Source organism: Sciurus vulgaris, assembly GCF_902686455.1.
Source record: "Sciurus vulgaris genome assembly, chromosome: 5".
In the NCBI taxonomy this organism is placed as follows: domain Eukaryota; kingdom Metazoa; phylum Chordata; class Mammalia; order Rodentia; family Sciuridae; genus Sciurus; species Sciurus vulgaris.
Window position 1 is genome coordinate 13336544 of NC_136465.1, and position 22982 is coordinate 13359525.

Below are 22982 nucleotides of genomic sequence, written 5' to 3' on the forward strand. Positions count from 1 at the left end.
CAAGGTATTTGAATAATACCAACACTGTCAATTGATGTAAACGGAAATGTACAAACATTGCCCCTTTCTAACAACCCATTTTTGCAAAGTGTGGCCTGCAAGTCACCCAGCAAACCCCCTCCCCTGCGTACAGAGCTGGTTCTTGGTTGGTTTGTGGCTAGTAGAGTGGGCAGTCTCTTTAACTTCCATTTGAAGATTTGGGGATTTAAACTGAAGCCACTGGCTCTATTTCTTCGTAAGATCATCCTACCTAAGTCTGTACCAATCACCAATGGCCCTCCTGAAAATCCTTAAAGGTTTTATTGTTTAATCCCTTCACTTCACCACAGCCCTTAATGACCACCTTTCTACCCTGAGAAGTCCTCTCATGGGTCATTAACCTCCTTCACAAGTTACGGACAAGCCTTAGTGTTGCCTACAGCCCTCTTATAAGAAAATACGAGCTTCTATAGCAGGCATGATTGGTGATGCCACTGTAATTTTCCCATTAAGTCTGGAGTTTATCAGTCTTCTCTCCTACACATTCTGTTCTTTCCCTACCTCTTCTTCCCAGTTCCGCCCCCTGCTCCTCCCCACCCCCCAAGAAATGAACTGGTTTACCCAGCAGGTTTCATCTTGCTTTGACCAGCTTATGGTTTCAACGTGATTGTGGAGTTCCTGGGCTTGAATACACAGCTTATTAATTTCCAGGCATTCACGACGTCTCTGTTTAGTGTGGTGTGGGTGGGTGTGCAGGGGTGCCTATGATCACCAACACTCTGGGGGTTTACAGTTCTGCCGAAAAGGTGGCGTCTTTTAATGTGTTAATGGAGAATCACATCCCTTTGGAGGTGTAAGGGCTGCCAGAGTTCAACTTCGGCATTTTACAGGTTTAAAACAGAGCTGGAGCAAGGGGAAAGGACTCGGTCAAGGTCATAGAGTTAGTCCACAGGGGAGCTGGGGCAGCAGCTCAGAGCTGTCTTATCTCAGTCCACCAAGACTCTTCCACTCATAAATCCTTCCTCGATGACTCCCGGATGTGAATCAGAATGTAGGATGCCCGCAGGTCACAGAAACACAGAATCATAGATGCACATTACCTGGGAACATAAACATGCAGAGCCATCGTGTACACAGCTTAAGAAACAGAGAACACCCTGTTAAAGTTAGGGCAAGAGAACTCTGTTTAGATTAAGTTTTAATCCAAAGAGATACACCTTCCTACCCTACCTGTGCCCCCCACCGTCCCCAATGACTCATTTCTTTAAAAAGATGACTAGATTTCAAAAAGCACTTGGAGAGATCTTCCTATGATTTTCCTTTAGTTCCATCAATACAAAGTCATTCCTTAATCTGTGAAAATAGCTTTTTCACACATCTCTGCACACACAGCCACGCACACATATAAAACATTGGCAGCAGGTACTTTTAATTTGCTGGAAAATATTTCTAAGAAGTCAAAAAGCTCCAGCTGAATAAGCGTGCCCTCCTATTGGCTGAGTTGACCAGTTGAGGCATATGATTGGTCCCTGATCCTGAGGACCGATAAGAACGGCTATAAAATCCCTGGGTGCAGCTCTTGGGCCCCCAGTTTGCAAAAGCCAGAGGTGCAAGAAGCAGCGACTGCAGCAGCAGCAGCAGCAGCAGAGGAGCCAGTGGTGGCAGCAGGGTCCGCAGGAGCAGCATCAGCAGCAACAAAAAAAAATAAATCCTCATCAAATCCTCACCTAAGCTTTCAGTATATCCAGCTCCACATCTTCACTCAAGCCGGGAGAGGGAAAGAGGAAAGGGGGGGAGGAAAAAAAAAACCTAACAACTTAGCGGAAACTTCTCAGAGAATGCTCCAAAACTCAGCAGTGCTTCTGGTGCTGGTGATCAGTGCTGCTGGGAGCCATGAGGCGGAGCAGAATGACTCTGTGAGCCCCAGGAAATCCCGGGTGGCAGCTCAGAACTCAGGTAAGCGCAAACCCAGGACCGGCTTCTCCCCCAAAGAGCTGTCCTCATTTGCCTCTCTCTCACTTTTGCAACTGTGTCTGTAGCGGCTGATCTTGATAATAAATGTGCTTCGTGCCCGATGGCAATAAACTGCCAGTGTAATCCAATAGCCTTAGGAAGTGAAGCTCCTTTGTTTAATAAATTGCATGCAACTAACGAAGGAACGGGGCGCTCTGCTGAGGGTATTTCATTGCATAAGCCTAGCCTGATTGCCTGAAATCTGGCACGTACCCTCTTGGGGGGAGGGGGCGGGGGAGAGGCTTGAATGTTGGCATGCTTCAAAGCACTCTCTACACTTTCCAGAAGCTGGTCTTAAGGTGAGACGGGGCTTGTCTGATGCTGTCCTTCCCCCTCCCCCTTTGAGACCCCTTAACTTGACTTCTCTACCTCTTCAGAGAACACAGAGAAGCTCCCTCTTCAGACTGATTTTTGGATCCATAGCCCTCCAGTCTGCAAATCCAGGGCGGATTCAGAGAAAACCCTCCACATCCCACCCCCAATACCGCTCCCTCACTCCCTGCCAGCTCTCTCCCAGGCTCCATTCAGTTGCCCTTGCAGACAGCCCGTGGCCAGAAAGCCCCTTGAAAAAGAATATTTGTGAAATGAAGCAGCTGTTTCTCCAAGGGGAAGGTCTCACTTTCATCCTGACTCCCAGAGCAGTTAATTGTGTATGATCCCGGCCTCTGAAAGAAAAGGGGCGTCAGGAAGCCTGCATTGAGACCTCAGCTCCTCGCCCCTGTCGCCCCAACTCACTGCTCTTCCATTTCAGCCCTCTCTCCCCCAACCGTCAGCAAAGATGGGATCGCAGGTGTCAAAATGCTGCAGAGCGTGCTCCCCTTGGAAGAGCAGGTCCCTGCCGAGAGGAGGGCTTTGCTTCACTTCCTTTTGTACTTAGTTGCTATAGAGATGCCGTGATTCACAATTCCAGCTTGCCTAAAACAATAGCAGCCCTAATGCATATTAAAACTGCTTAAAGCAAAGTTATAATTTGAACCCGTGGAAATATATAATTAGGGAAATGACTTGTAACATCCCAGAGGCTGCGGGTGGTGAGAGGGGGTGGGGAAGCCTAACTGATCCACGCTTTTGATCTCGGAGGAGAATCCTACGGTATGAAGGCTACAGATCATTTCTTGCCGAGCTGCCTGCCAGAACACCCCCCTTCTGTGGGAGAGAAATTACTTTTATGGGAGATCTTATCCAGAATGTAGAAAGCCTCATGCAAGCTCTTTGCGGTTTTCTTCCAGTCTTGCACAAGGAGTGCCTTGGCCTTGTTATTCCACACCTGTGTTTCTCTTAAAAAAAAAAAAAAAGGTTTTAATATGAGAGATTATACATACCTCTAAGCACTAACCTGTAGTGGGGGTTGGGATGAACATGAACAGATGAGATTCTTTTCTGCCAATATCATGGTAAGTTAAAAGCCTGAAATCAGAAGGGTCTCCCTCCAAGTGGCCTCTTGGCAAATTCTTCTCTGCCATTTGGGTTAAAAATCCCATGCTTTTTACCCTAGAGTGCATTTTGTGGAAACCAGACCCTCCCACCTCCTAAACCCATCACCAGCCACTTCAAGTGCCAGGCGATGGCCTTTGATCCCACAGAGCTGCTGGAAGGCACTGTGCATGGCCGGGACCCCAGCCCTGCTTCAGTCACCAAAATGCGCGTGAGGGTGAGGCAGAGAGGGCGTGCTCCCCCCTCCCCCGGGGAACTCACTGGCCTTAGGTGCTCTGGCCCTCAGAAGCACACGTCCTGCCCATCCTTGTTCTCACCCCTGAGCTTCTTCAAATGTGTCTATGTGATGGTCCTCAGAACAGAGTTCTAGGATAAGCTCCTCAGATCCCTTGGCCTTGAACTTTGCCTCTGCACTGGCGCGACCCCACCCGGCATCCTCTCTGTCTGACGGATGTGATGGTCTCTTCCAGCTGAAGTGGTTCGCTGCCTCAACAGTGCTCTGCAGGTTGGCTGTGGGGCTTTTGCCTGCCTGGAAAACTCTACCTGTGATACTGATGGGATGTACGACATCTGTAAATCCTTCTTGTACAGCGCTGCTAAATTTGACACTCAGGTAACAAGACCTTGACCCCCGCGCCCTCGGGCTGACTGTCTTTAAACAGAGTATTCCACTATGATTCTGAAGAACCAGTCCTGTAGGGAACCAGCCCTGCTTCCCAGCCTCCCTATACAAAATTGCCATCTCAGGGTATGTGCACACACACACACACACACACACACACACACACATGCACAGCCTGGGTCAGGAAACAGGTTCAGCCCCGCACGCTCCCTACCCCCACCCCAGGGTGTGCCTGTAAGGAGCCGACAGAAGCTGGCTTTTAAGAGGAGGGGGATGAGCAGAGAAGTCTTTCCTATTCTGAGGAAAAGAAAATGTTCTTCTAACAAAGAACTTCTTGCCGTGTGACCTGCCATACTGGCTTGTAACCCAAATGACCAAAGTCTCCATCCAAGAATCTAAAACTGGAGTGTGACAAAATGACAGTTGTCAAGAGGCAGGGTGGTCGATGATGACTCCTCTCTCGTCTCCTCTTATTTCCTTCCTGTGGAGCTCAGTTTTCAAGATTCTCTAAGGGAAGGGGTTTTTCCTTTCTTTCTTTCTTTACGTTCTTGGCCATGGCATGCAATCTTCTCTTGGTGAGGATACGCAGATGGCCGTGATATAAAGCTAAAACAAGCCCCCTGAAGATTCCCACGCTGCACCCCCTGACCTCTTCTGTGCGTCCAAGCTAAGCTCTTTCTCCTATCCTCCCTCCTCGGCAGGGAAAAGCATTCGTCAAAGAGAGCTTAAAGTGCATTGCCAACGGGGTCACCTCCAAGGTCTTCCTGGCCATTCGGAGGTGCTCCACTTTCCAGAGGATGATTGCCGAGGTGCAGGAAGAGTGCTACAGCAAGCTGAATGTGTGCAGTGTCGCCAAGCGGAACCCAGAGGCCATCACTGAGGTCGTGCAGCTGCCCAATCACTTCTCCAACAGGTATGAACTCGGTCCACTTCTTTGCCATCAGGGGGAGGGGAGGGGAGGGGGCTGGCAGAGCCAGACTGGGAGGAAGGGTTAAATCGCCACAGTCATGCTCTTATTTTAGCTTACAGTCTTCCCAGATTTTGCAGGAAAAATATGTTTGTGATGAGTTGTGACAGTTTGAGCAGCTTGGATTTTTCCCCCCACTGTTATAGAAAAGTCTTTCCATGCAGCTAACAGAAAGCTTCATCTGCAGATCCCTGGGTACATTTTCTTTGTCCATTTGTTGCCATCACCCTGAGGGAAATGGTGACATTTCTGGAAACCACCTTTTGAGACATCAGATTTGGCTGGAACCATAACCATGCAGCAGTATAATTGGCCAGGATCAAAACTTTGGTCAAATATCATAATGCAGATTGTACTAAATCTGCATGGATTTCAAATCAGTCCCAAGCCCAGTCAGACATTTCACTGGCTAACCCAGAATTAGTCAACTCATTTCCCTGGCATTTGGATTTGCTCGGTGAAGAGCAAAATGACCTAGGTTCCCTTCCAGGCTTTATGTTAGCCCAGTCTTTGAGTCCAAGATTTCCCAGGACGCAGCTCTAGTGGCTAACCAGAGTGCATCCCTGTCTTAGTGTTCTCACGAGACCCAAAGCCACTGAGCTCATAATATCTGAGTATCATGCCTTTATCTTCCCAAGCTCACTGCCTTTCCCAGCCAGGGGTGAAGTCCCAGCACATGAGAAGACTGGCCTCCTGCTTTCATGTGGGTGACCTGCAAAGGCTTCCAGCAGGAACTGAGGCATATGGTAGGAGTGTCAGGGAGAGATGCAAGGTAGCCCAGTCAAGGTCAGCCTACTTGTGACGGCCCTCAGCCTAAAACTGGACTCGCATTCCCAAAGTTCCATGATTCATTGACTCTTCAGCCAAATCTGCTCAGATTCACAAATATCAGCCTTGCCTTACTCTGGTCCCCGGAGAGCTATCACAGACTTATCTGATTAATTTCCTAGCCAGGTGCCACCACCCTTCTTCAGAAAATGGCAACAGTCAAGCGCTTCTGGGGCTTATGAGTGAGCTAGTTGTGTCCACGTAGGCAAGTGGAAGACCAGAACAGGCGTTTCCTTACGGAAGGAGACAAAGTCCCTAACATAAAACTCCATAAAATTTCTGATTCAGTCTTAGCTCCGGGTTAATGCCCTTCAGAACTGCATGTCAATTTATGGAAATCATTTGTCTGGCCCTCAAAAGCAAACAAGGACCAGGGTTCTAACCAATTGTCTCAAAATAGGAAAATCAACTCTACCCTGCCTCTCAAATGGCTGGTCTTTTTATATCAACCTTGGTTTTAAAATTCTCCTAGGAAGATAACTCATTGCATGGGTAGGGATGAAAACTGGCTATTTGTTAGAGACATCCTTCACCATAAGGAAAAGAAATGGAGACTCCTTTGTTCGGCAGTGGCTAGGGACAAATTATGTACTCCTGCAGCAGATGGGGGTGAGGGGGCAGCAATGGCGTTGTCACAAGTTTACACAGCATGAAACCAATTTTGAGACAATCCTGACACATCATTTCAACTGACACAGCATCTTCCATATGAAGGGAGAGGTGCTGTGGAAGGAGGGTGCATATACCAGACTCGAGATACCAACCCTCCCAAGAAGAGACTCGTGGAAAGAGCTCTTAACCAGACCACTTTTCCTTTTAATGGCTACCTTATCTTTCAACACCTTCAGAAAATGGTCAAAAAGAGAGTCTTCTGGGGCTGGGGAGATAGCTCAGTTGGTAGAGTGCTTGCTTTGTAAGCACAAGGCCCAGGGTTCGATCCCCAGCACCCCGCCCCCCCCAAAAAAAAAAGAGTCTTCTGATTTCCCCTTTTCATCTTAGGGAACTTGTAGTAATTGGAAAGGTGGGTAAGGAAAACAAATGGCCTGTTCTGGAAGACCACCCTCTCTGCTAGCCCTTACCTTCCTCCAAATATTGCACTGCAATGGGCTAATATTATTCCTGGTTAGGGCTGTAGAGATTTCCGGTTCCAAGCTGGGCCTGACTTGCTCTGTTTAAGCTCCTCACCCTCCTGAAACATCCTGCTTCCCCAGCCTCTGTCCCACCATAGACACACGCTAAGTTGGTGCCAATTGGCACAGAATTGCAAAAGGAAGTAGTTACAGGTTCATTCCACCTTCCTGTGACTTATCTAGCATGAGATTTGAGGCTGGGAGAATCTAAAAGCCTGTGACTGGACCAGGAGTCAGAGCAAGGGAGTTTTCCTTGACCCAGATGCACCTAGAAAAGGCAAGGTAGTTGAAGTGTCCCCTGGCTGAATCTGCAAACAGTGCCTTCAGTGACCAGGGAAGCAGGCAGAATCAATCAGGCAGCTGGGAGGCTTGGGAACCAATTAGACCAACCCAGATCCAGAGTGGGAAAACTGACAAAGCGTCCAACTCTCTAGGGCATGGATAGGGAACAGGAAACAGAAGAATAATATTGATCAAGGGAAACAAAGGACTATTTATAAACCCTCACACAGAACGTTCCTAGGCAGTGTGTGTGTATTTGGGTAGGCATGGCTGAAACAGTAGCTATGGAGAATATCTGATCGTATTCTTTACCAAGAAAAAAAAAAGTCAGGGATGGAATTTTCAAAGTGGGGAGAAAGAAACATGCTTAAAAAGGACCTTTCAGGCTGAGGGATCAGAACACTTGGCTCACTGGGTCTTCGCAGCACAGCCCCTCCACCCACCACAAAGGCCATGGAGAGAAAGAAAGGAATCTTCTCAAAGTCCTAGCTCCTCCTACAAAGGAGGGGCTTAACCCCCAGCTGCACTATTTTTGCCCAATTGAGAAGAAAAATATGTATGGAATCCCTAGGAATATAAAATGCCATAGCTAAAGATGACATTAATCTAGACTAACTGCCTTATTTTTCTGATTAAAGATCGGAGGCTCAGAGACAGGAGTGACCTGCTGAAGGTCACACAGCTTGTGAGTAAGAGTTGGTTCCAGAATTCACATGGCCTTGAGCCAAGCTATTTTGATTCCTACTTCAAAAGTGGCAGCCAGAAAATCTTGCAAGAAATAGCCACAATCCAAAAATAGAATACCAGGCATAATTGAATATATATGCACCAGAATGGTCAGCAATTAAATTTGCATACATTCTCCCCTAAAAGAAAAGTCCTCCCAATAGCTATGGAAACAATAAGTCTTGTTGCAAGAGGGTGCTCGCTAAATATGTAACCATTGTTGAGTCCACTTTTGCTGGTGGCACAACCTCTTCAATAATCTGTCTCACTCAGTGACCAATGGGAAAGAGGTGTCTCATTAACCAGCACAGTCCAAGAGTAAATGTCATATCCCAGCCTTAATGGAGAGGCGCAGGGCTAACCCTGCTGACCTCAAGGCACCAGCAGCTGTTGCTCCCCCAAACTGCTCTATTGAGCTAACAAAGCTCCATCAGGGAAGCAGGAAGGGAGATGCAGGATGGTCAGTCACAGGGCATCATTCCTGGGCTAGCAGAGAAAGCGACACTCAGGTAGGAGCCCTCAGAGAAAGACAGCAGGCACTGTAGCTAATCCTACAAGGGTAGCTATCGAAGTTTCATTTCCTCTAAGGTTTTGGACTTCTTCATCCAGACAAGGGTTTTCTGTTCTTTTTAAGGGAAGATCATTGTTTCCAGCCATTTGGGGGCTCATCTGGCAAGAATAGCTCTTTCTAAAGTAGAAGGGTTAACTTCCAAGCAATAAAGTCCTTCCTGGGCCTTATCCTCCCAGACCTAACTGCCCTCTGAAATAGACACAGTAATCCAGAGGACCAAAAGTTAGGAGATGCCCAGAGACAAACGTGTATGTAGCTATCTGAAGCTATCAGCACAAAACAGTTTGTTCTCAGTTTTTCCAAAACCAGTTTTCTCCCCATTTCTCCATCCAAGCAAGGGCTACTTGACTCATGAGCTTTATAATTCCAAAGTGCTGGAAAATGTTCCCCTGTGCCAGAGAATCCCAGCTTTGCTCACAGCTGGATGTAATTGTCCCAGGAGAGAGGGTCCAGCCAGGACTGTGTCTACAACCCCGACCTGCACTCTCTTTCCACCCCCGACTTCAATCCCTCACCCACGGAAGGATGACCACTTGGCTTCATTACCCACATTCCACTCTATTTACTGTCCATCCTTCAAAGGACCTCTCTGGGGTTAAGTCCTTCTGGAAAGATGTGCAATCTTATGCTCTGGGAGGCAAGTTGAAAATAAACAGGTTTCCTTTCATGGACGATCCTGTGGTCTTGGAGATCTCAGGCTCCTTGGAGGAAAGGTCTCTCCACACAGTACCGCGGATCAGTCACAGCCTATTAGTGAACACGGAGCTAATGGGTTTGAACAACTCTCACCTCAAAAGGGAGCAGGTACATTCCAACTTAAATTGAAATACACCTGCACTGTCTTCCAAAAGAATAGCATGAGTAATTTCTATTCTCTAAAGACTAGATTTCTGAGCCATAATATTTAGCTGCATTTTGGGGGATTTGGCTCCAAAATGAAGGTGATTTATACTAAACATGAGATTTCTTATAAAATCTACCACACCGACAGATCATTTTTGCTTCAGGAAATCACAATTAATTGGAGAGAATTATGTTTTTAAAGTCCCATTTCCTCAATGACCACAAAATAAATTTAAAAATCTACAGTGAGCAAGAGACAAACCCCACTTTCTATAAGTTTTCAGTCTTATCTGGGGAAAAATACTGATCAAGAAACCAGCTAAGGCTGGGTTTGTGACAAAAGCCAAATGTCTATAGGACATCGGAAAAAGGAAGAGGTCAGCAGGAGCCAGGGCAGTAAGAGGCTTCATGGAATTACAGAGGTAAGAATCTTAAGGACCATCATCTTTCCTCTGAAAGATCCTCGTTGCTTTGTGTTTGGTTTTCTGGCTGAAAGATACCTTTGGCAGAAGCCTGAAAATGGAATCAGTCGATAGAAGCCTTTATCAAGACTGGCTGAGATTTCCTAGAAAAAATATATGAACCACAAGATGACCGGGGCCTAGGGAAATTCAGTCAGAAGACAATCTCAAACACCCGAGCACATGCACCACCAAGAAGAAGGAAAATGCATCCAAATAACTATAAATCCATTTGCCATAACTATTAATATAAGGATTGAGTGTTCAGCCCACCTTGTTGTATTCATTACATTTGACTAAGTCCCAGTTCTGCCATTAACTCACTCTGTGGCCTTGGGCAAATCTCTTGGGTTCTCTCACCTTAGTTTCTTCTCTACAAAATGAAAGAGTTGAACTGACCCCTAAATGGTCTCCGTAGGTCCCGTTTAGCATTAAAATTCTGTTTCTAAAAAACTCAGACAGTGCAGTCAGCCTGCGATTCAAAGTCTTGATCTAAATCTCCTGAATTCTAAACATGAAAACCAATTCCTTCACAAGGCATAGCAAACCCAGGGAGCTCATACACTTGGAAGCAAATTTATGGGTGATGAACTATTTATGTTTGCATGGTTTGACCAATCAGGACGGGCATTACCTGGGTCTCACCTGGCTGTCACGGATGACTGTCCCACGCACTCTCTTTCCCAATGCAGATACTACAACAGACTTGTCCGAAGCCTACTGGAATGTGACGAAGACACAGTTAGCTCAATCAGAGACAGCCTGATGGAGAAAATTGGGCCCAACATGGCCAGCCTCTTCCACATCCTGCAGACGGACCACTGTGCCCAAACCCACCCGAGAGCCGACTTCAACAGGAGGCGCACCAGTGAGCCACAGAAGCTGAAAGTCCTCCTCAGGAACCTCCGAGGTGAGGGGGACTCTCCCTCCCACATCAAACGTACTTCCCACGAGAGTGCGTAACCAGGGAGAAGTATTCACAACCTCACCAAACTAGTATCATTTTTGGGGTGTTGACACACCAACTTTGAGTGTACTGTGCCTGGTTTGATTTTTTTTTTAAAGTAGTTCCTATTTTCTATCCCCCTTAAAGAAAACTGCATGAAACTAGGCTTCTGTAATCAGTATCCAACATTCTGCCATGACAGCGTCCCCACACACTGAATCCACGCTACCATCCCACCTCTCCGCAGAACATACCCTCTTCCATCACCTTCCCCAACCACTTCTCTTCCCAGCTCCCCTCCAACTGCCCTCAGACACAAAGCGTTCATGTAACTGCCCCGTCATTGTAATTTGAAGATGTGGAGCCCTTTAGAATGGTTGCCCCAGTAGAGTTAGCTGATACGAAACAACTTTATTTAAATGCATGTCTTAAATGCTCATAAAGATGTTGAATGGAATTCGTGTTATGAATCTGTGCTGGCCATGGACGAATATGAATGTCATGTTTGAATTCTTGATCTCTAATGAGCTAGTGTCTTATGGTCTCGATCCTCCAATGTCTAATTTCCTTTCCGATACATTTACCAAATTGCTCAAGTCTGGCTCTCCAACCAGGCTTTGAGCCTGCATCTTCTTGCATCTAATGAAAAACAAAAAGCTAACATCTTTATGTACTGTAACTGCTCAGAGCTTTAAAAGTATCTTTAACAATTGTCTTAAAACCAGAGAATCTTAAGGTCTAACTGTGGAATATAAATAGCTGAAAACTAATGTACTGTACATAAATTCCAGAGGACTCTGCTTAAACAAAGCAGTATATAATAACTTTATTGCATATAGATTTAGTTTTGTAACTTAGCTTTATTTTTCTTTTCCTGGGAATGGAATAACTATCTCACTTCCAGATATCCACATAAATGCTCCTTGTGGCCTTTTTTATAACTAAGGGGGTAGAAGTAGTTTTAACTCAACATCGAAACTTAAGATGGGCCTATATGAGATAGGAAAAGCCAACAGGTTTATCTGAAGGACCCCAGGTAAGATGTTAATCTCCCAGCCCACCTCAACCCAGAGGCTACACTTGACTTAGATCTAACCTGAAACAGCTCTGTCACATCCAACTGGTAATCACAGGAACCAAAAAGAGCATCCCTTCGGGCTTGGACCACTTGGTGTGATAAGGCCGGCTGTACCTTGGGAAGTGGCAGTTCTTGACTCCCGCCTTTCATCTGTGCCCAGTGCTCTGGCAGAGATGATGGGGTGGGGGATCTCCCACTGAAGCAATCAGGGATGAGTCAACCAGCCTTTGGGTCTTTAGTCCGGGGGACTTGGGGCTAAGGGAGTATAAATAACCCTGGGCTGTCCAGCCTTAATAGACTCCTCTTACATTTTTGTCCTGTAGCACGCTGCCTGCCAAAGTAGTCCTGGCAGCTGAACCATCTCTGTAGGATCGTTAAAATAAAAAAAAAAAGAAAAAAAAAGAAAAAAAAAAGATAGAAAGAGGGAAAAAGAGCTGGTGGTTTGATCGTTTTGCCGTGATGTTTACAAGATGGCGACCACCAAAGCCAAATGATTCGCCTATCTATGAACAACAGTAGTTTCTCAGGGTCACTGTCCTTGAACCCAACAGTCCCTTATGAGCGTCACTGCCCACCAAAGGTCAATGTTGAGAGAGGAAGAGGGAGGAGGGGCAGTTCTGCAGGGGCCGCTCCAATCTCGCTTGCGTAGAAACTCTTGGTGCTTGACTCTCACTAGGCCAAACTCAAGATTTGACCAAATCGAGTGATAGGGACCCTGGTGGGAGGAGGAAGGGTACCTCTCCAGAAAAATGAAAAGCAATACAACTTTACCATAAAGCCTTTAAAACCAGTAACGTGCTGCTCAAGGACCAAGAACAAGGCGGCAGACCCAGCAGCAGCAGCAGCAGCAGCACCGCCGCTTCGCCATTGTCCCCACACAGCCTCCAAGCGTGCTGACGTCAGATTGTCGAGGGCATTTTTATACTCAGAACTGTCCCATCCCCAGGTCCCCAAACAAATGGACACTGCCTTAGCCTCTTGGAAATCAGGTAGAGCATATTCTAAGTTAGACTCTCCCCCTCCCACCCCCACCGCCCACCCCAGGCAAGGCTGACTTCTCCCAACCAGAAAAGCTGATAAAGTGTGTGTGTTGTGTCCATTTTGCAAACCCACAAAGCCAGGACCCCAAAGTGACAAGTAGTTCATGAGGATTCCTAGCAAAAAGTTCTCTTTGATTTCAGTCTGGTAGATTCTCTCTTTTTTTTTTTTTTTTTTTTTAATTTTTCCTCTCTCTTTTATGTTCATTTTTTTTTCCTGTGACCTCTTCAAACCGTGGTACCCCTTTTTCTCCCCACAGTGATACTTATATATGTATCCACAATACATATATCTATACCTATAGAAAGAAGCAGTTCTCACAATGTTGCTAGTTTTTTGCTCCTCCCTCCCCACCCGGCCCCCTCTGCCTCTAAACTTCCAAAGCTTCATCTTGTGATCACAGAGTGACTCGGGGGCTGACCTAGACCAGTTTGCATGATCCCTCTATTGTGATTTGGTTGCACTTTAGACATTTTTGTGCCATTATATTTGCATTATGTATTTATAATTTAAATGATATTTAGGTTTTTGGCTGAGTACTGGAATAAACAGTGAGCATATCTGGTATATGTCATTATTTATTGTTAAATTACATTTTTAAGCTCCATGTGCATATAAAAGGTTATGAAACATATCATGGTAATGACAGATGCAAGTTATTTTATTTGCTTATTTTTATAATTAAAGATGCCATAGCATAATTATGAAGCCTTTGGTGAATTCCTTCTAAGATAAAAATAATAATAAAATGTTACATTTTATTGGTTTCCCCCGTATGTCTTTCATTGTTATTCTTTAAAAACTTCTTGGGGCTGGGGATGTGGCTCAGTTGGTAGCGTGCCTGCCTCACAAGCACAAGGTCCTGGGTTCAATCCCCAGCACCACAAAAAAAAAAAAAAAAAAAAAAAATACTTCTTGAGTGAGAGTTTCTAGCATGAAGTCACTGGCTGATTCATTTTCTTTAAAGTTACTAAGTGTCAAAATGTTCATGAATAGAGTTTAAAGCACCATTTTCCATATTTCATTCAAACCATTCACTGGCTCCCATTTACCCTCTTGATAAAAATGAAACCCACACCCTTACGTGGTTGGAAAAAGCTTCCTGGTCTCCAAGCTCCTCAGCAATTCAGCCACACAGCTCTACCTTCTCTGTTCAAGGTTCTCCACATCCCAGCCCCACAGGCTGTACTGGAAAGAACGGTGCTCTTTCTCCCTCCCAGGTCATTTATGCTGTCCTGGCTCTCTGGACGATCTTCCCTTTAGCCTAGACTGGAAGCACCTGAGGGCCAGGGTGCACACTCACTCACCAGTGTGTCTCCAGCACAAAAATGGCACGCTCTATACTTCACATTATTTAGAGTGCATAGGGAGAGGGAGAAAGACTTTCGAATCCACGTGACAGGAAAAGCAGACAGCTCCGAGGTTTCCATAAGAGAGACCATGCAGTCAGATATCTGGGGCTGAAATTCTGGCTCTGCCCCTTATTAACTGCTTGATATCAGATGTATTTGTTAATCTCGAATACATCACTTTCTTCCCCTGTAAAATGGGGACAGTGCCAGTGACCCTCTAGAGCTGTCCCAGGAGGTAAGATAAGTGAGCAGCTTACTACATTCCCAATACACACGTAACCCCACGGGCATCAGTGCCAGCCTTACCACCACAGATAGAAGGAGAACAAACACTCGCCATCTCAGAAAGTGGGAGAGGGATTCACACCAGACCGACAGCTGGGCCTCCAAGGAGGATCATAGAAAAGGGGGTGGGTTTCTGGGATGCAATATTTTTTCAAGAGAGACCTACATCATTTTTTTCTAATCAGTGGATTCTTCCTATGGTTTAAATTCAAATGCAGACGTGTGTTTCTCTCAACACCATTCATCTCAGGCTCTAAACAACATTTCCCAAGTTCAGCTTTGCACGGGGCAACTAACCAATACAACAAGCATTGCCACTTGAAGGAAGGCCAAAAATGTGTTTCATTGGCTTGACTCTGGCCCGGCCAAGAGAAAAAAGGACATTCATTTCATTACTGTCCTTCATCCTCATCCTTCTGTCAATATTTCTTTATATAGAGGCTGTACTTGAGGCCACAGGGTAGAGTTAGAAGACTTAAACCTGGAACTTCTGTGACCTGAGTTCAACTCTGCTGCTCTGGGCCAAGAGTCTTGGCCTCTTCACACCTTAGGTTTTGCATTTGTGAAAATACCTATATGAGATAGGGACAAATAATATGTCTTACCTCCAAGAGTGCCTAAGAATTCAATGTGTTACTTATAAAGCATTTGAATAGTGCCTAGCATATAGCAGGTGTCCCCAGAACAGTACTGATTGAGCACTGAACAAACATGACCTTTAGCAGGGACTTGAGTGCCATCACAACCATGGAGAGTCCTCTCCCACCTCATTATGAGTTTTGAGGCAGCGTTTTGCCTGGATTCTTTTCTTGCTCTTTCTCTTTTTGCGGATCACTACACACTACCATTGAATCGAGATTTTATGAACTTGAGTTATAAAATATTGCATCAGACAAAAAGCAGCAAATGATACCACGATGAACACCTGCATCCCATCACCAAGTTTAAGAAATAAAAGAACACAGATGCCAGTATACTAACAACCCATGACCAAGGCATTTTGGAAAAGCTTTGGTCCCAAATGGTAGAATTTTCCACAGCATTGAATTATATTAATTTTTTAGAAGAATTTTCTGTCTACCTTTCTGAAAAGAGGTTACAGAGATCATGGAATAGCCTATAAGTCTGTAGTACGAGAGAAGTAAAGTTCAGCTTGCTCCTCTTAGGGGGTCCAGATGAACATCATGACGAACCATCCTTATGGATAGCATCAGATGCGGATGATTAAAGAAGATTTCTTAAGTCATGGCCTCTCAGAATGGCTGTTCATGTCACCTGGGGATGGTATTAGAATGACTTAGTTCCCAAGTAAGGTCCAAGATGCTGCATTTCTAATGTGCTCCTAGGTGGTGCTGACGCTGTTGCTTCAAGCAGGATTCTTAGAGTAGCAAGGTCCCAACTGTGGCGATGTCTCTGAATTGGTTCCTCAATTCTAGAGCCCTCCACACAACCACTACAGGGATGTTGCTAAAGTGCGAGTTGGATGGTTTCCCTTCCTAGTCTTAGTAGCTCCCTGTTGCTTCAAAGACAAAAATCAAGCCTCCTGACTTCAAGTGTAAGCCACGTGAAGTATGGGCTCTTTATTCCAGCATGCCCTCTGGATTCTGTCAGAACTAACCTCTCATTATGCCTCCACAGACACCATGACCTTTTCTGCCTCATTACTTCCACATACTACCTTCACACATATCATTCCTTCCAATGAAGAGTTTTTTCCCCAAAACTCTTTTTTGTTCACCAATGCCCATGTCACCCTCTGGAAGCCTTCCCCAGTCTGGCCCAGCAGGCAGCAAATGGCACCACAGCCTGCTCTCGACACGGAAAGCCCTAGTCATCTATCTGATGCTTAACCAGCATGCACTAAGCATTTGTGAGCAGAGGAAGGAAGGAAGGAAGGAAGGAAGGAAGGAAGGAAGGAAGGAAGGAAGGAAGGAAGGAAGGAAGGAAGGGAGGGAGGGAGGGAGGGAGGGAGGGAGGGAGGGAGGGAGGGAGGGAGGGAGGGAGGGAGGGAGGGACGGAGGGAGGAAATAAATGGATGAATTCTTTCTACCACCACCAATTAATCCATGAACTTTCTTCCCATAGGATCTGAGACCCTAGCAGCAATAGCAGAGTCTGCCAGGAAATGGAGGGCCTGTGGCCATGGTGGGTAAAGTAATTAATTCTGGACACTAGCTCCCCAAAATGAATTTCAGGTATCCTTAAATCTGTCAGCTTGTAACAACACTCTGAAACTACATTTCCTGCTGGCAATAGCCCTGTTAAAGGTATGCAGTTGCTGTTACTTTCTTCTGCTAATCTGAGCAAAGCAACAAAAGACTCATCAACAAACATGTTTAGAATATTTGCTAAATCTATGCCAGGCATCATACTAGAGAGCGGTGACATAGAGAGAATGTGACCATCTGTTCATCAGGCTACATCACATTTCCTTCTACACTTAAGTATTTTGGCACATAGGTGTAAAGCCCCTCCGTTCACTAGTTACTCTTCTCTGGGCTCCAGTTCTGCTGTGAATCACATTATTACTCAGGGCCCCTTGATTATTTTTCCCCCAAGGAAGAACTTGAAGGCCAGGGAGAGATATTACCTAGGCCCACCACCAGTACTACAAAATGTGAAGAGCGATGCATATCACTTTATTTTGCAACTAAGTGAAGCCCAATTACTGAGTATGAATCAACTGAGCATTGACACTGAGCTACTTGACACTGCCTGATGGGTGATGTGAGCATGCTACGCTGAGAACTCACTAATTCAGATCCTGACCTGCCAATTAAATGCATTCCTGCCCCCCCTCTGCACTAAGGGATTTGTGGCTTCCAGTTGAGGATAGAGTGCTGTTCTCAACTCTAGCACAATTAAGTCACACTGCAGGTGTACTCTGCTGCAGGAAAACCAGATACAGTATATGTCCCACAAGAGACTGAAGTTGTTTCCAACATGTGGTCAAAGCCCTGAAACCAATTCCAACAACAGCCTGCTCACTTGCCCTGGGATTTCTTGGAAGCACAATTCCTTCAGGCCATAGCTCACTCCTCCACACTGGCCCGGACTCCTCTTCTCCCCTTTCTCTATCCATCAGGAACCTACTAGGACTAATAATTTGGAAACCTTGCATCTTGCTAATCCCATCATGCCTTGTATCCTAGTGGTACAAAGCTACCACTCAAAATACAAGCCTGTCCAATCATCCGGCTTTCTGCCATCTGCACCTTCCCATATTGCTTCCCCCTCCCTGATTTCCCACTACTGCCCATTCTACTTCAGTTATCTCCTGGCATTCAACAGAGATTGCTTCCAGGACCCTCCCCCCACTCAGATGGCAAAATCTGTGGATGCTCAAGCCTCTTGCACATAATAACGTATTATCTGTATAAAACATGTGCATCCTCCCATATGCTATAAATCATCTCTAGAATACTTATAACACCCAATACCGTGTCAATGCTATGTAAACCATTGTTATGCTGCATTATTTAGGGAATAAAGACAAAAAAAAGTCTGTACCTATTCAGTACAGATGCAACTTTTCTTTTATTAATATTTTCAACTTCCAGTTGGTTGACTCTGCAGATGAGTAAGCCAAGGACCTGGAAGGTCAGCTATGTTTCTTTGTTAGTGTTTGGAAATGAGGTGCCCCCACAAAGTTCCTGTGTTAAGGCAGGAGGGGAAGTGATTGGATTGTGAGAGCTGTAATCGGTGTGTCAAACCACTTGATGGATTACTAATCGAATGAATTTGGGGGCGATAACTGTAGGCAAGTGGGGTAGGGCTGGAAGAAGTGGATCACTGGGGACATGCCTTGGGGATTATATATTTAGTGCCTGGCTCTCCCTGCCTGCTGTGAGCTCAGTCGCTTTCCTCCACCACACCCTTCTGCCATAATGCTCCCCTCAGCCCAGAGCAATGAAGTCAGCCATCCATTGACTGAAACCTCTGAAACTGTGACCCTAATATAAACTTCTCCTCCTCTAAGTCATTCTTGTCAGGTATTTTGGTCACAGTGATGAAAACTGACTAACACAATCTTCCACATCTCTTAAAATCCCCCCCGCAGTTTCTTGTCCTAACTGAAACCTGACCCCCACCCCCCGGCAAAGACCAAATGGTCATTGGTTCTTCCAATGCCCAAGGTTGGCTGGTGGGTTCCAAGTACCTGTCTTTCCCAGCGCTATTCTGCACTGTGGTTCTGCTGTTGTCCAACAAAACTTCTCATCGGCTGAGGCCTTCCCCCTTTTTATCACTGCCCTCATGCCAGCCTTGGGATGATGACAGGAATTACCTCTCATTTATCAATGATGACAATATCAAATTCATGATTTTTCCCTTTCATTCCCAAGTCACATGGTAAGACTGGGAAAATTCAGTATTCCTCGGAGTGACTCATCCAGGGCTCAAACTTCATCCCTCCTCAACTCCAGAGATGACAGTCTGTACCCCTGAGCCACACGCTGGAACCAGAAGGGTCAAACCTTATGGTTATACCGGCTGTTTACTCTGATTGGTCATTGATCATGTCATACCAGTTAAATAGGTTGACTAGTGCCGTTTTCTGAAACTGACACAATTCTAGTACCTGAAATGTGAAATCTTCCCTTCTGACTGCAATTCCCCTTCTTTACAGCTCTCCTCCTCATTGATTTGCACTGCACCAGTTAAGCTCACGCTGGCTGTTCTGCATCCTTCTGATCATTCCACTCCCTTCTGTCGCCATATCCTCCTGCCCAGCCTTGAACCCATGCCCCCCCTCTACTGCACTGCCCTCAGACAGCCTGATTCATCAATCTTCCGTCACACCCAACTGGAAAAATCTCACCCCTGGAGTCTGCCTTCTCAGCTACAGAAAAGAAATCAGAAAGCCATGAACATATTCGGTGTCACTTAAAATTTGTCAGCTTCAAGCACAAAAGGACCCTTCGCGCTGGCTGGGAATCTTCTATTCCATTCCTGTCCAACTCCCTTTTCTACTCTCCATAGCAACTACTAAACCCTTCAATCAATTCAAACCTCCCACCCAGTCACTTCCCTTCTTCTCCAATTTTCTTCAAGAAAATCTTGCCTCCTACCGAGAAGATAAACCAGAAACTATCACAAGAAAGATGTCCCAATTCCTTATCGCCATACCTATCCACACCATGACCATCGTTCTCCTATGCAACAGTTGCAGAATCTTCCCTGCTGTCTTGAACTAACGAGCGTACCTGAGTTCTAGATCCCAATCGTGTCCACCCTCGGGCAGGATCACAAGCCTTCAGGTGCTCCTTATCCTTCTGTCTCATCTCTTCACAACAGTCCTCCTTAAAGAGATGCCTAGGCAACGTGAGGCCCTGGGTTTGCTCTCTAGCACAACAAAGTGAACACAACAAAGTCGGCATTCACTTTTTCTTCATTTTGTCAGCTCCCACGTGATCTCTAACCCTTAGAATCTGACACACACCTAAATGAAATGCCTATCACCAGGTTAAAAACAAAAACAATAACCAAAAACAAAGTTCACTTCCAAAAGTGACTTCATATCCCTTCTCTCCTTGATTAATCTGTGCCCTTTGGCACTATAAACGTGCTGATCTCCTTAAAAGGCTTTCCACGTCAACACTTTTCCTCCCCTAAAGGTTCCATGTCATCTCTACCTCCTCTTCCCATTTCTTAAACATCAGAGTTCCTCACCTTTCTGCCCTAACCCTTTTCTTTGTCTTTATGTACTTTCCTTGGGTGTGATTGTCTACTGCCATACTGCAATGGCTGTGTATGTGTTCATAACTCTTGCATTTCCCCTGAAAATTCTATGAAGTTTCAGACCCACATGTTGAACTGGAGGATTACTGCTCCCATGTATGACAGCCACCAAAATCTTAAAATAGCCAAAGTTCCACTCTTCAGAACAACTTTATTTCCAAAAAGACTTCTTTGCACAGACCCATGCCCACATACACACATATTTCTATGTCTGGCTAACTACTATTTGTTCTCTGGGATTCCGTAAACTCATTTCTTCACCCCAGAAGCCTCCCGTGACTACCTAAGACAGGGTTAGGTGCACATTCTACCTGCTTCCAAGTATCTATTGGAGTTTAAATCACCTTTTCTTCCCTCACTAGACTGTATGATTTTTAGAGTCAAGTCAGTGTCTTTCAAAATTGTACATTTGTCATCTAACACAGTGCATGGTACCAACTAGATATTTTGTAAATATCTGCTTAATTTAATTGAATGGTAATGTGTCCTAGTTAAATTTTAGGTAGTCATTCTCTTTTCAGAAGATTTTGTTCTGGGACAACAAGAAGAACCAAGTAAAAGATAAAAAGGGTCCTTATCTATCTCTAAGCATAAACACTCTGGTAGATAAATCAGTCAAGGAAATAAGAGCAAGTTACAAAACAACGAATACAACTGGCAATTGCAGATTTAAGTGGCTCAAGACACATAGTATTTTACCAGTCTATTTGGAAAAGGTTTCTTTTTAAATAATAATTTTCAGAGTTGTATGGTGTTTTAACAAGACTTACACAGCTGATGTGAACGCAACGGTGAGTACTTTTTGAGGGATATTCTACTAAGGACTGCACAGTGTTTTAAAATTTACAAATTCTAGGGGAATTTTCACTTCTAGAAATTTTCACTTCTAGTTGAAGACAATATACATATGCAAGGTTTATTGCAGAGATATTTATCACAAAAACCTGTGTTACCAAACAAATCAAAATAATTTATACTTGCAACAATACTGAGTAAAGAAACTAGGATATTATATTAAATAATAATTAATCATTAAAAGGATAAAAGTGAATTTATATACATATACATATAAGTGAAAAAAGATTATAGCAAAATGTATGATATGATATTTTGCAAAAATATATACACGTGTATAAACATGCATATATAAAAGACTAGAACTATATATTAAAATGTTAGTAATAATTGTCTTTGTTTCATAGAGTAACTTGCCATTTTAAGTTTGGGTTTGCTTTTGGTTTTTGATTATGTTTTGGTTTTTTCCAGGATTTTTATAAAGCACTGTATTTTTGTAGAAGACAAAAAATAACATTTTAAGGAATCACATCAAGAATCAGGCCTTCAATCTATCAGTAACTATTTATTATAAAAATATTATACTTTGGCCTTAAAGGATTCAAAAATAGCAATGCCACATTCTCCCCACATGTATTAATATAAAAGCCCTTTTCAAAGTAGCGAACTCCCATCATATTTGATTACCAGTTATTCATATATACATCCAATTTTAATATTTAAGAGATTATGTGTCTATTCCAAGAACCCTACTAAATCACACAATTCAAGGTCAAGGCCATCCATACAACATGAATTACCCAGCTCCTTCTAAGTGCCAAGCTCCACACTAATCACAGTCCAGGATTAGTAACCACCTTCACCTCTACAGAATGATAAGAGTTCACAATCTTGTCTTATATTTTTAGTGCCAGGTTGCTAATTTGCTGCCCCTTCTATATGACGATGAAGCCAGTGTGGTATTTTGAGCGGGTTTCCGGATGGGTCAATCCATTCACACCTGACCTTGTTCCTCCCCCAGTCCCTCTTGGGCTTTATGATGAAAGCAATCATTTGCCAGGTCACTGGCTGCCAGGGAAGTTTGGCTCAGAAGCCAGAATAAATCCAGCTGCCCACTGTGGATGAAAAAACCCACTCGTCAGTTTTGGTTCTGTTGAATAAGAGCGTCGTAACACTGATGAACTAAGACCTCTTGCCTTGTTGGACTCCAGGGGGACGCGGCAGGCCTGGAAATAAAGATTCACAGAAGCCACAGCCCCTGTGTGACAACCAACAGAGACACAGAGCACAAGTCCCCAACGCCCGAGTCAGGACACTGGGTCATGAAGTCAACACTGGGAATCTGTGCTGTGCAACTCTGGGCTCTGAGGTCATCCCACCTCAAGGGACTTCCCCTACCTCGCTCCACCCCATCCATCTTTTAGAAACGTTTCATCTCTAACAAGAAGAAATAAAAGGGTAGGTGCAAGCCTGGCGCCATGTTGCGAGGCTTCTACCAGCTGCTGCAGAGCCGCACTCCGCTCCCAGCTCTGCTTCACCTGGTTGGCCCTAGAGAATCTGCTCTGCCGGCACACGCCTGCGGCCTCGGGCTCCGTGGCTGTGACATTCATGTGCACCCTCCTCAGCCCAACCTTCCTTAACCCTCTGACTCTCCTCCACGAACCCTGCTGAATGCCAAAGACAGCCCATTCCTCTCATCTCCTCAGCTCACCCTTCCCCAGCCCCCCACCGCCTTCCCAAGTTCTCATGGAAGAGCCTCAAGTTATATAATGTAACCGGGTTTCTGGAGCCTGCCTGAACAGCCTCAGTACACTCAGATAGTGGAAATGATCTCCCTGTAAAATAAATTTGCAGGGCCACTTAACAGAGTAGCTGCAGGGGGCTGGCGGGGAG

At 45.0% G+C, this 22982-nt stretch overlaps 1 protein-coding gene across 1 annotated transcript; it reads left to right on the forward strand.

Moving 5' to 3' along the window:
- The first annotated feature begins 1678 nt into the window (after positions 1 to 1678).
- On the forward strand, positions 1679 to 13679 carry STC1 (stanniocalcin 1). The gene is made up of 4 exons (XM_079139053.1): positions 1679 to 1935; positions 3897 to 4039; positions 4750 to 4961; positions 10549 to 13679. Exons 1-4 carry the CDS (start codon positions 1818 to 1820, stop codon positions 10817 to 10819), a joined length of 744 nt encoding a protein of 247 aa, XP_078995179.1. The 5' UTR covers positions 1679 to 1817; the 3' UTR covers positions 10820 to 13679.
- Positions 13680 to 22982: the final 9303 nt, after the last annotated feature.

Excerpts from the sequence above, each read along its gene's own strand:
- STC1 (XM_079139053.1), top strand. The coding sequence starts at position 1,818 with ATGCTCCAAAACTCAGCAGTGCTTCTGGTGCTGGTGATCAGTGCTGCT. Across the intron at positions 1,936-3,896 it reads GGTGGCAGCTCAGAACTCAG|CTGAAGTGGTTCGCTGCCTC; the intron begins GTAAGCGCAAAC and ends GGTCTCTTCCAG. Across the intron at positions 4,040-4,749 it reads CTGCTAAATTTGACACTCAG|GGAAAAGCATTCGTCAAAGA; the intron begins GTAACAAGACCT and ends CCTCCTCGGCAG.